General features: G+C 40.3%; 1 protein-coding gene and 1 long non-coding RNA gene across 8 annotated transcripts in view; one reads left to right on the top strand and one right to left on the bottom strand.

Moving 5' to 3' along the window:
* Positions 1–858: 858 nt before the first annotated feature.
* On the bottom strand, positions 859–7,990 carry LOC147364030 (uncharacterized). Its single transcript, XR_015134017.1, has 3 exons — positions 7,330–7,990; positions 6,663–6,782; positions 859–3,471 (listed from the first exon to the last, which is right to left on the bottom strand). It is a non-coding gene; the product is annotated as an uncharacterized LOC147364030 (long non-coding RNA).
* Positions 7,919–12,163, top strand: part of PTGR2 (prostaglandin reductase 2) — a 21,078-nt gene continuing 16,833 nt past the window's right edge. For 2 of the 7 annotated variants that reach the window (XM_086319774.1, XM_086319768.1), the window contains exons 1-2: positions 7,919–8,056; positions 11,672–11,756. In XM_086319774.1, coding sequence (XP_086175900.1) covers positions 11,720–11,756 — 37 coding nt within the window. In that variant the 5' untranslated portion in view covers positions 7,919–8,056; positions 11,672–11,719. Of the gene's footprint in view, positions 8,408–9,158; positions 9,575–10,090; positions 10,186–10,654; positions 10,758–11,671; positions 11,757–12,163 lie in introns of all 7 variants that reach the window. The other 5 variants (XM_086319775.1, XM_086319770.1, XM_086319771.1 and 2 more) reach the window with 5 other exon arrangements.

Raw genomic sequence — 12,163 nt, 5'->3', positions numbered from 1 at the left:
GATGGCATCGCCAACTCAATGGACACAAGTGTGAGCAAGCTCCGGGAGATGGTGAAGGACAGGGAAGCCTGGCATGCTGCAGTCCACGGGGTCGCAAAGAGTCAGACACGACTGACTGACTCAACAACAACAATCACCTACTGAAACACCTGTCACTAAAGAGCTGCTTAATGAGTTTCTTCTGACTTAGCCTTAAACCATCAAATTCTTAACGATTTACTCAGAGCAATATAACTTCCAACACACAAAAATGCTTACATCTTTATTCATATGTTCGTCTATCCACTTTGACTACATAGCTGTCATTTAGCTGTTTCTCAGGGTAATGTTCAGCAGTTTGCTGCTTAGCCAACTTTTTCCAACTAGTTTCTGAAAATAGTGGCTTAATTGAATGTTCTGAGAGTAATTTCATCCCGTTGCCAAGGATTTGGCTGCACATTGTGTTTTAGACTACTTACACGCGACACCCTTTTCGTTTATTTTTATTCCTGATTTTATTGCACATACCTCTTCCCTTTGCTCTTCCCTAGGTACACTCTCCACCTCCCCCACATCCCGTCTGTGTACTCAGAGGCTTTGTGCTGTCAGAAGATACTACTGTGAGTGACAGTCAAAGTCGCTCAGTTGTGTCCAACTCTTTGCGCCCCCAAGGACTGTACAGTCCATGGAATTCTCCAGGCAAGAATACTGGAGTGGGTATAGCCTTTCCCTTCTCCAGGGGATCTTCCCAACCCAGGGATCAAACCCAGGTCTCCCGCACTGCAGGCGGATTCTCTACCAGCTGAGCCACCAGGGAAGCCCACTGTAATGCTACTTTAATGATTTTGTGTTCCGGTTGATGAAATCAACTAAAGGAGGTACATTTATAACAATATTTTTATTAGTGGTATCAGAAAAAAAATAGGGAATGACTGTAGTCATGAAGGGATAACTGATTACAAACCCGAGTTTGCTGCTTGTGTGATACATGTGCTGCTCAGCACACCAGTGAGCATGTCCCACTCAGGTCCAGGTACTTTTCTCCTTGTGAATAATGATGACACCATTCAGAGCATAAAGACACCTAAATGGTACTTTAAATTTAGTCTTTAGCTATTTGTACTTCAATATAATCTTTATTGGCATCCCACATGGCACTTGTGGTAAAGAACCCACCTGCCAATTCAGGAGACGTAAGAGACATGGGTTTGACCCCTGGGTTAGGAAGATCCCCTGGATGAGGGCATGGCAACCCACTCCAGTATTCTTGCCTGGAGAATCCTATGGACAGAGGAGCCTGGCAGGCTACAGTCCATAGGGTTACAAAGAGCTGGATATGACTGAAGCAACTTAGCACACAACACATAATCTTTATATCTCTACATCTTTTTATTGTCTCTTGCCATGATAAACACTGAAGCAGGTGTTGACTGCCTCACCAGTGAGTCTGGTTCCGATGAGAACACATGCTGAGGTATGAATCAGCAGCTCTGAGTTCACTAGCTCTTGCCCACTATTTTCTCAGCTGCAAGGAGGAGTTGCTAGGCAGTCCTCTCCAGAATGTAGGAGGGTTCACGAGCACAGCCTCACAGGATTGGTGGAGGCTTGTTTCTCAGGGAGAAACAAGAACTATTTAAAAGAAGTGTTTGAGGGACTTCCCTTGCAGTCCAGTGGTTAAGACTCTGAGCTTTCACTGCAGAGGGGCACAGATTCCATCCCTGGTTGGGAAACAAAGATCCTGCATGCTGCACCATGCAGCCGAAAGTAAAAATAAAAGAAGTGTTTGACAAGTGAATTTATCTATAAAACAGAAACAGACTTACAGATAAAGAGAATAGACTTGCGGTTGCTAAGCGGGGAAGTGAGGGAGGAATAGATTGGGAGTTAGGGATTAGCAAATACAAACCATTATACATAGAATGGATTAAAAAATAAGGTCCTACTGTATGGCACAGGGACCTATAGTAAATATCCTATGATAAACCATAATGAATATATATATAAATATATATTCATATATATACATATGAATCATTTTGCTGTACAATAGAGATTAATACAACATTGTAAATCAACTATACTTCAATAAAATAAATTTCAAAAAAAGAAGTATTTGAGACTAAAGGATGCCAGGCTTAGTCTTCTCCTGCTTCCCACAAATCAAATGTGGAAAAGAAGAGAAAAAGGTAAAAACACAAAACAATAGCATTTAAAGATGTTCCTGCAGCACATGCCTCTTCTCTGAAGGTCTCTCCTCTAAGCAATAATTCAGCCAAACTCTGGTTTTAAGATTCTTGTGAAATGACAAGATCGCAGTGAGGATGTTATTACTGCAATAATGTATGCTTCATTTTTCCATTACTGAAGGAGAAAACTCTTTGGGGACTGAAATTCAATACTCAATTTAACAAAAGCACTGCATACTAATTCACACTGAAATGTGAAACCAATCCAGTGAAGAAAACACCCAGATAAAATGAAGTGGGCCATGATAATGATATGGTCTTTTAGTTGTGGGTCTCATGTTGTGAGGATTACAAATTTTGTCCTAAATGTTAATTAAGGTTCTCAATATCTCTGGCGGTAATGAGAAGATTAAGACAAGGGTCCCTGTGACTGATCCAGAGATGAATAAGAAGTCCCAGAGAGAAGCATGCACACGTGCGTGCTCAGTCATGTCTGACTCTGCAACCAATAGACTGCAACCTGACAGGTTCCTCTGTCCACTGAATTTTCCAGGTAAGAATACTGGAGTGGGTTGCCATTTCCTCCTCCAGGGGACCTTCCCGACCCAGGGATTGAACCCATGTCTCCTGTCACAGCAGGCAGATTCTTTGCCACTGAGCCACTTGGGAAGCCCCGTAACATCCTGTACTTCCCCTATGTATGTAACCAAATAACACAGTATTGTGTCTGCTGATTACTGGTCCTAGTTCCTTCTAGACTAAACTTGGTGAAGCGGAAGTTTGTGCTGATCTTTTTCACCATGTATACCACAACACGCACATGTAATGGACAATAAAGAATTATTTGCTCAATGCATGAATGAATGAATGAAGCATTTAACAGCAATCTCACTCCCTTTGGTACTTATCACATACTGCATATACTGTTACTTCCCCATTTTCCCAACTGCATTATAAACTTCCTGGGTCAGGAACTCTCACATATGATATCCCACTTAGCACCTACTCTGGTGTTAAGCACACAATGGGCATCTATTCACTTGCTTATTAATTTGACAAGAGTGCATAGTGTGTTTCTTTCTGACTTACTTCACTCTGTATAATAGGCTCTAGGTTCATCCACATCATTAGAATTGACTCAAATGTTTTCCTTTTTATGGCTGAGTAGTATTCCATTGTATATATGTACCACAGTTTCTTTATCCATTCATGGGTCGATGGACATCTAGGTTGCCTCCGTGTCTTGGCCATTGCAAACAGTGCTGCAATGAACATGGGGTACATGTGTCTTTTTCAGTTTCGATTCCTTTGGGGTATAAAGAGAGAAACAAATATTGTATTATTAGTGCATATATATGGAATCTAGAAGGATGGTACTGATGAATCTGTTCACAGAGCAGCAATGGAGATGCAGACATAGAGAACAGACTTATGGGCAAGAGTGGGAGAGAAGAGGGAGAGGATGAGATAAATGGAGAGTAGCATGGATGCATATACAATAACATATGTAAATAGAGAGCCAATGGGAATTTGCTCTATGACTCAGGGAACTCAAACTGGGGCTCTGCAATAACCTAGAGGGGTAGGAATGGGTGGGAGGTGGGAGAGAGACTCAAAAGGGAGGGGATTAACCTATGGTTAATTCATGTTGATGTATGACAGAAATCAAACCAATATTGTAAACCAATCATCATTCAATTAAAAATAAGTAAATATTATATATATATATATATATATATATATATATAAGTAATTTATATATACACTACCAAAAAAAAAGCAAGAGCAGAAATGTGCAGAAAACTCACAGGGAATCAAGTGTGCTGCAGTTATTAAATAACACTTGAGCACTCAATAGTATTTATTTAATTAAATTTAATTAAATTCAAATTATGATGACGTCCTTGTTTGAAAGCTCAGAAAATATTAACTATGGACAAGTTGAATTTTAATATTTATAACAAATGTATGTAAAAAGTAACTATTTTGGAAGATAAAAATAATTCCAAAAAATTCTGTTGGTAATCCTACCTTATGATAATTTCAAGAATGATTTCTTCCATTTCTTTGCAATAATAATTATAAAAATGTCTGCTAAACACCCATCCTGAGGTTATCTCTGACTTATCCAAAAATAAACTTTGGTTATTAATTATGACTGAAACAAAAATTATATATCACATGATAAATTTTAAGCCAATTAATTTAAATTGATTTGATACAAATTAAATAGTTTAATTAACTACAATTATTTAATTAGTTTGAATTAATATAAATATAATCTGAACAAAGACTGCAAGATAAAGACATAGAACCTTGAATATTTCAAGGAAACGAGATTCCCTGGTTGTATTTTACAGTCAATACCTACCTCCTAGAATGAACTCCTCTTCCATCTTCTATCAGCATAGATTATAGTTATGTTTTCTTGTATTTTGCACATACATTGAATCATGCATTTTAAAAAAAGAGTGTATAGTGTGTTACAATGAGGAAGGCAAATGTGGAGCTTAGGAGGAGAGAGGTTGGAGAGGAGGAAGCTGGAAATGAATCTAATTGAAACCCCCCAACTACTTAAATTTTTTATATCTTACAGTGGGTGTAGATATGGTCTTACTCACAGAAAAAAAATATTTTATTACCTGCTTAATAAAAGATGTTTTTATATTTCCACTTTGAGGGCAAGAGGAGAAGGGGGCAACAGAGAATGAGATGGTTGGATGGCATCACTGACTCAATGGACATGAGTTTGCAAAAACTCAGGGTGATGGTGAAGGACAGGGAAGTCTGGCATGCTGCAGTCCACGGGGTCACAAAGAGTCGGACACGACTTAGCGACTTCTTAACAACATCAAAGAGAGCAAAGAATCAAAGTTCAAAAATAGATTTTTGAAAAAGCATCTAACATGGAGGAGCAAAAAGAAGAGAGCAGGAGGGAAATGATAACAACAGGCCAGCATCTTAGCCGAGGAGCAGTTGCCTCATGTGTTCTGTAACATGTGTGGTTTGACAGAAATGAGAGGCCTCTTCCCTCCTGTTAAAAGATAACTATTTTTTAAAAAGTAAAATCATGACTCATATAAATGTAAAATTAGCATATGTCCAAGATTTGTCTAAGTAAAAGTGAAAGAAAGTTGCTTAGTTGTATTTGACTCTTTTCAACCCCATGGACTGTAGCCCGTCAGGCTCCTCTGTTCATGGAATTCTCCAGGCAAGGATACTGGAGTGGGTTGCCATTTGCTTCTCCAGGGGATCATCCTGACCCGGAGATTGAACCTGGGTCTCCTGCATTACAGGCAGATTCTTTACCAACTGAACCACCAGGAGAGCCTGTAAGATTTATTTAACTCATTAATTAATGAAGAAAATAGTAAGATATTACGACAGATTTAAAAGATAATCCAGAGAGTAGACACATACATATTTCAGCAACACTGAAATTAATTTGCTTAACAGACACAACACTGGTTTTTTAGGTGTGGGGGAGAAAGTTCAATTGCACTCAAGGAACAACTTGCATTTATATTTCTATGGACAAGAATCATTTACACTGTTATCAGTTTTTTTTTTCCACAGCTCACAGAGTTGGAAATTAGCTCAAAGACAATGAAAAGTGGAGATGGTGACTGGGTACCTAGTAACCTTTCACACCAAGTTCCAAGTCTTTCACAATTTTTCTTGAAGCTAATAAACCCTGCAACTTATCCTCCAACATAAGGCTTCACTGTGTGAAGTGTCCTGTTTTTTTTTTTTTAAAGATTAACCACACAAAGCTAAAATCTCTGGGCTACATGAATAAAATAACTAAGTGGAATAAAAATCCCAGTTCTATATAGATGCTTATGTGCCCCAAAAGCCAATATGATTTTTTAAAATATAATTCTCATGTCCTCCTTAAAATAATATATCTGGTATTTAACTTTTTTGTTATAATGAAATATATTACGAATACAGCAAGTTTACAGGATAATATAAGAAACATCCAGGGAATTCCCTGGCAGTGGTTAGGTCTCCACGTTCTCACTGCAGAGGGCCCAGGTTGGGAACTTAGACTGAGCAAGCCCCACAGTGCAATCAAAAAGGAAAAATAGGAATGAAAAAAAGAAACATCCAGATATTCTTTACTCAGTTTGAGAAATACAATTATTATATTTTCCCCTTTTCTGGATGGTATTTCTCCCCCTCCAGAAGTAATCATTCTCAATGTGGATTGGGAGTTTACCGTTCCCTTGCATGTTTCTATGCTTTTGCAACAGAAATTGTACCCATAAACAACACACAGTATTTTTTTGCATGTTTTAAAACTTTAAAAGGAATCATACTGTTGTTTCTTTCCTTCCTTTCCCTGCTTTTGCTGTTCAACATTATGTTTCTGAGGTTTTAGATTTGATATTTGCTCCCCTCCATGCCTCTTTTGATGCACACAAAAACCTCAAGACCTTCTTTAAAATTATTTGCAACTAAAAAATAAAACTAAATAGACTTCCAGGGACTTACCTGGTGGTCCAGTGGTTAAGACTCCAAGCTCCCAATGCAGGCGGCACACGTGCTATCCCGCCTTTGGAAACTGGGTCCCACGTACCACAACTAAAGAGCCCACACACGACAATGAAGATCCTTCACAACCAAATAAAAATAAACAATATTCTTCTGGTTATGGAGAAATATGAGATTGGCAAATCCACTCCCCACAAAACCAAACTATAAAGTGGGACAAAATTAACATAAACAACCAGCTTGTGCTCTGGAAAGTGACCAAGGGCATATAACAATCTGAGAAACATTTACAGTTGAGGTAAACTGCTGAAGTTTCAGATAAGAACAGTGGAATCTGAAGTGTTTCGCCCGGGAGCTACTTCTATCTCCTCCACCACCCCAGCTCAATTTATGGAAGGTTCTGCCAGGATAGGGCAGGCCATTAGTAGCTTTCCTGCTGTGCCGGAAGGGAGACACTTTCTCTGGAGTAGTGGTCCTTCCAGCCCTTTCCAGAAGCTTTTCCAAAGAAGTAAAAAGCTCAAAGGTGCAACTACCAAAGGGTCCAGCCTGTTTAATGATTCTTATACCCTTGCTTACCATCCTAGTCATTTTTCAGCTTCTAAATAATGTGATTTATACTGAGCTATTAGCTCTGACATGAATAAAATATAAATAGCAATCATTTCACCTGTCTAATTCAGAATGGACTCCCTCAGGGTTTGAAGTCCTTCGAGATCCCAGGTCTCCTAGGAACAAGCCTTGCTCAACCTAGTTCAACACAAAACAAGGTATTTAAGAACTATGAAATTGAGAAATCAGCTCACACTGGGTAATCCATCTTTCAGCAAATTGGGGTTCTTTGGGAAAGAAAAGACAGCCCTGTTGTAAGGGAAGGGGTCCTGGGCCAGCAGTCTGGAGAGGCTATATATAAACTCCAGCACTGCCCCTAGCCAGCGGAAAGGTGGATGATCCAATCACAGCAGTTCTCTGAGTCTCAGTTTCCTCAGTCTATAAAAAGAAGGGTAGACTTGTCGGGCCTCTGAACTGACTGTGATTTTCCAATCCGAGGCTCACGGAGAAATCCATAAAACAAAATTCGTTCTAGGGCCTGCTGGAAATGAACCCACTGGTCAAGGATGAACGGTTTGTCCTTTGTGTCTTGCCAATAGGGGCAGCCACAGGGCACCAATCCCGGTTGATTTATGAATACACTTCGCCCACACATGTGACTAGTTTCCAGATCTCCGCACCGTCCCAGCCTAAATTCCAAAATCCCGCCCCTGGGCAGGGATAGAGGTGAAGAGCCGAGGTCTACTCGTGCGCCTGCGTACTGCGGCCGGAGGGCAGAGGTCGCCCGGCTAGCCCCTTGCAGATTTCCGCAAAGCGCGCGAGACTTCCTCCCGAGCTCGTCAGCGGTGAGTGAGGCGCTTGGGGCCGCAGGCCGGGGTGGTTAAGGGTGGGGTTCCCGCGTCTGGGTCGGGCCTTCCGGGCGAGGAGGATCAAGGAACAGGGGCGGGCCCCTTCCTGACCGGGAGGACCTCCCGGCTCCTTCCCGGGGCTGCCGAGACGCTGGCATCATTGCCTAGGTCACTGGGATAGGGAATGCTTGAGGAGAAGCAGAGCTTTTTTTTTTCTTCTTTCTTTTAAAAAAGAATTGTTGGTAGTAAGCAACTGGCGTGCTGCAGTCCATGGGGTCGTAGAGTCGGACACGACTGAGCGACTGAACAACAAAAGCCACCTCAAGTTTGGCCAGAGTCGTGTCTAAGGTGCCTTTGGGACCTTCATTTAGCAGATATTTAATGGACACCTGGGCTTCCCTGGTGGCTCAGTCAGTAAAGAAAGCGCCCGCAATGGAGGAGACCTGGGTTTGATCCCTGGGTTGGAAAGAGCCTCTGGAGAAGGAAATGGCAACCCACTCCAGTATTCTTGCCTGGACAACCCCCTTGGACAGAGAACCTGGCGGGCTACAGTCCATGGGGTCGCAAAGAGTCGGGATACAATTGAGTGACTAACACTAATGGGCACCTACTATGTGCCAGGCAAAGAGGGAGAACATAAATCATTGAACTAAACAGGCATGAGTCCCTTGTCTTTGTGGTGCTAACATTCTGGGAAATCAGTTTGAAATTCTGGGCTGAAGATTTTTTTTTAGTAATTTGCATACCAGGAAGTGGTTGGTGGTGGGAGCCCTCGAGGAAGGTGAGAAAACAAAGATCCAATCAGGAATCCCTACATACTAGACTTGGGGAAAGGAAGAAGGAAACCAGAAATATCAAAGGAGAGGAGAGCCGCCATCTCAAAAGGTGGAGGAAATCCCGGAGATTTACACATTTGGTAATAAAGCCCTGGGCAATAGTCATTTGGCTCCTCCATCCATGGAATTTTCCAGGCAAGAGTACTGGAGTGGATTGCCATTTCCTCCCGCATTGCAGGCAGACGCTTTACCATCTGAGCCACCAGGGAAGCCCAATAATTGAGCAAGATCATGATGGAGAACCTTTTTTTTTTTTTTTTAAGGTGTTAGGAGGCTCCTGTTATGGCAGTGGTGTGTGTTATGTTTCAGTCTATGGGGTTGCAAAGAGTTGGACAGGACTGAGAGACTAACACACTAGTGTCTTCGTTGGGTTTCCCGGGTGGCGCTGGTGGTAAAGTACCCGCCTGCCAATGCACGAGGCATAAGAGACTCCAGTTTGATCCCTGGGTCGGGAATCCCTGGATCCCTGGATCTCTCCTCTTAAAATACATGGAGGGAAAAATAAAATAAAATAAAATACATGGAGGAGGGTATGGCAGCCCACTCCAGTATTCTTGCCTGGAGAATCCCTTGGACAGAGGAGTCTGACCGGCTACAGTCCATAGGGTTGCAAACAGTGGGACAGGACTGAAGCGACTTAGCACATGCAGTGTCTTCGTTATCAGTTGTGTGATCGTGGGTAAGTTATTCAACCTCTGTGCCTCCTTTTGCTCCTCTATAAAATGGGAACTGTAACAGTACTGTCCTCAGAGGGTTGTTGGGTGGTGGGTTAAAGGAGCCAATGGCTATTAAGTCCTTAGTCCTGGCACTTAAGAACATTCAGGAAACAGGCTGAGAGAAGGAACTTTCCCCAAATCCCAAGTGATTAGAAGCAGAACATGTAGTCTGCTCTTCCTAGTTCAGTGTCCTTCCCCGTATATTAGGCTGGAAGGTAGACGTTCAGATAACACTCTCTTTTTTAGGGGTGCTAGAATTTTTCTGTTGATAATTGATCTTATATTATTTTGGAATATTGTGCTGTGCTGTGCTTAGTCGCTCAGTCGTGTCCGACTCTTTGTGACCCCGTGGACTGTAGCCCGCCAGGCTCCTCTGTCCATGGAGATTCCTCAGTCAAGAATACTGGAGTGGGTTGCCATACCCTTCTCCAGGGGATCTTCCCAACCCCAGGATTGAACCCAGGTCTCTTGCATTGCAGGTGGATTCTTTATGGCCTGAACCACCAGGGAATATTGCATACCACCAATTAAGAACCTACTTAATGTCATACCTGGCGAATATGGTTTGCTTGATGTCAGTCAATAAGGACTTCCGTTTTTCTCTTCCCATTCGGGGTGAATTTAACACCACCACCACCCTTCCTTTCAGATCTAGAGCTGGTGTATCATATTTTAGATTTTAATTTTGGAACTAAATATCTTTATGTTTTAAATGTGTTGTTTGTTGTGCTTTTGAGAGATACTGCACGATTACCCTACATTAGTTAATTGTAGTGTTTGGCACTTAAAAACTTTCTAATTTAATACAGAAGGAAAGACTCAGTTCAGTTCAGGTCAGTCACTCAGTCTTGTCTGATTCTTTGCGACCCCATCAATCACAGAGGGAAAGACTAGTAGTTTACTTTTCATGCTGATAAGCAATATTTGGACAAGTCTACCATGTGCATCATTTGAAGAGATAAAGCATGCATTGAAAGTAATTAGAGAAAAAGGTGACAAATATGAAACCTCATTTGAAAAGACTCCTTTGGTTGAAAATTTAGCTATCACGGTGCTGTTAAACACCACTTATGGTCAGTTTTCTTTGGATCCAGTGTCAGTTTGGAAAACTTTGTTTTTTAACCCCTTGTGAAATTTATACACAAGGTGAGTCAACAGAAGATTTTCTTTTAAAAATATATTTAGCCCTATAAGACATTATAGAGTTCCTGCTGTGATGAGACAGAGTGCATACAGCACCACCTTAGAAAAGTGCTTAAACCCTTTAAGACTTATTTCCCTCATCTATAAATTGGGGATAATAATAAAAACATCTAATAGAATTGTTAGATTAAATATATTAAATACTATATGAATATGTATGTGCATGTATATATGTATATTTCATAGCATAACAGTCCTCGGCACACAGAGTAACATTAACAGTCTGTTCATGTTTAGTGATGGATAAAGGACGAAGGTCCAAGTCAGAGAGTGCCAGCACTGGAACTTCATTCTACTTCTTTCATTAGTTCAAATTGTAAACCCAGAATAAATTGATCTTTTTTCGTTTACTTAGCCATCCTGTGTTACATAACTTCCTAGAAGGTGAGGATTTTAAAATGCTTTTGATAGGTTACTTTTATAATCAGCAAAACTATTAAGAAATTTCCATGTTGATAAAGAGTTTTTGAAAATGTGGTTACATCTCAGTTAAGCAGTAGATTATCTGGCTAACTCCAGAGGAATATATCATACTGTTTTCTTTTAATTAAGCCACAGTAGGAGCCTTAGTCATGAAGACATGAAGATGAGTATGCTTGAATTATGAGGCCAAAACATTTTGTTCCACACAATCTTCAGTAAATTTGTCCCTGTTAGCTACATATTCTAATTAGATTTAGTCTTTTTCACATACTTGCTTGAGGAGGCAAACCCTGACAAGAAACTATAATCTTTTTGGGATCCTAAATATGATTTTTCCTTTCCTCATTCAGAAACACAAGTGCACTTTTGTTTTAGCTTTTAAATTGTTGAATATATCATTACTTTCTTGTGATTTAAAACATTTCTGTTTATAGGAGTTATTTTATAAAGAAGTCTTGTGAGACCACTGTGCAAACAAGGTGATGATTGTACAAAGAGTGGTATTGAATTCCAGACCTGGTATGTATTTGTCTGTATTTGTCTGAACAGCTGTGGTCTTTAATAATTATTAATGCAAATGGAGTAACAAAAAGTAATAATATAATGTCAATGTGGTAAATGAAGGAAGGAAGATACTAACACTAGTTGAGATCTTAGAGGAAATTCTTTAAACAATATTATCATTTTTTAAATAATTATCAAGGCCACTTGTTGAAGAAATAAGAAATAATATTTTAAAGTTATTACAATATTTAGAAGATAGTATTACAAATATATTTGGCTTTTGTTTTTTGTTTATAACGTGTAATATTGATTCTTAAGATATGCTTTTCTGTTTTATGTGAAAAGCACTGACCTATTGCATCATAAGTCAGCTACCCGACATCTAACCTGAACCACACCAAGCTTAAGTGTGGAAGTAACCT

Source organism: Bos grunniens, chromosome 10, assembly GCF_055505025.1.
Source record: "Bos grunniens cultivar Pamir isolate PY7600 chromosome 10, Bosgru_T2T1.0, whole genome shotgun sequence".
NCBI classification, from domain to species: Eukaryota; Metazoa; Chordata; class Mammalia; order Artiodactyla; family Bovidae; genus Bos; species Bos grunniens.
Note: the sequence above shows the minus strand (reverse complement) of the source record. Positions and strands in the feature narration are given on the sequence as shown.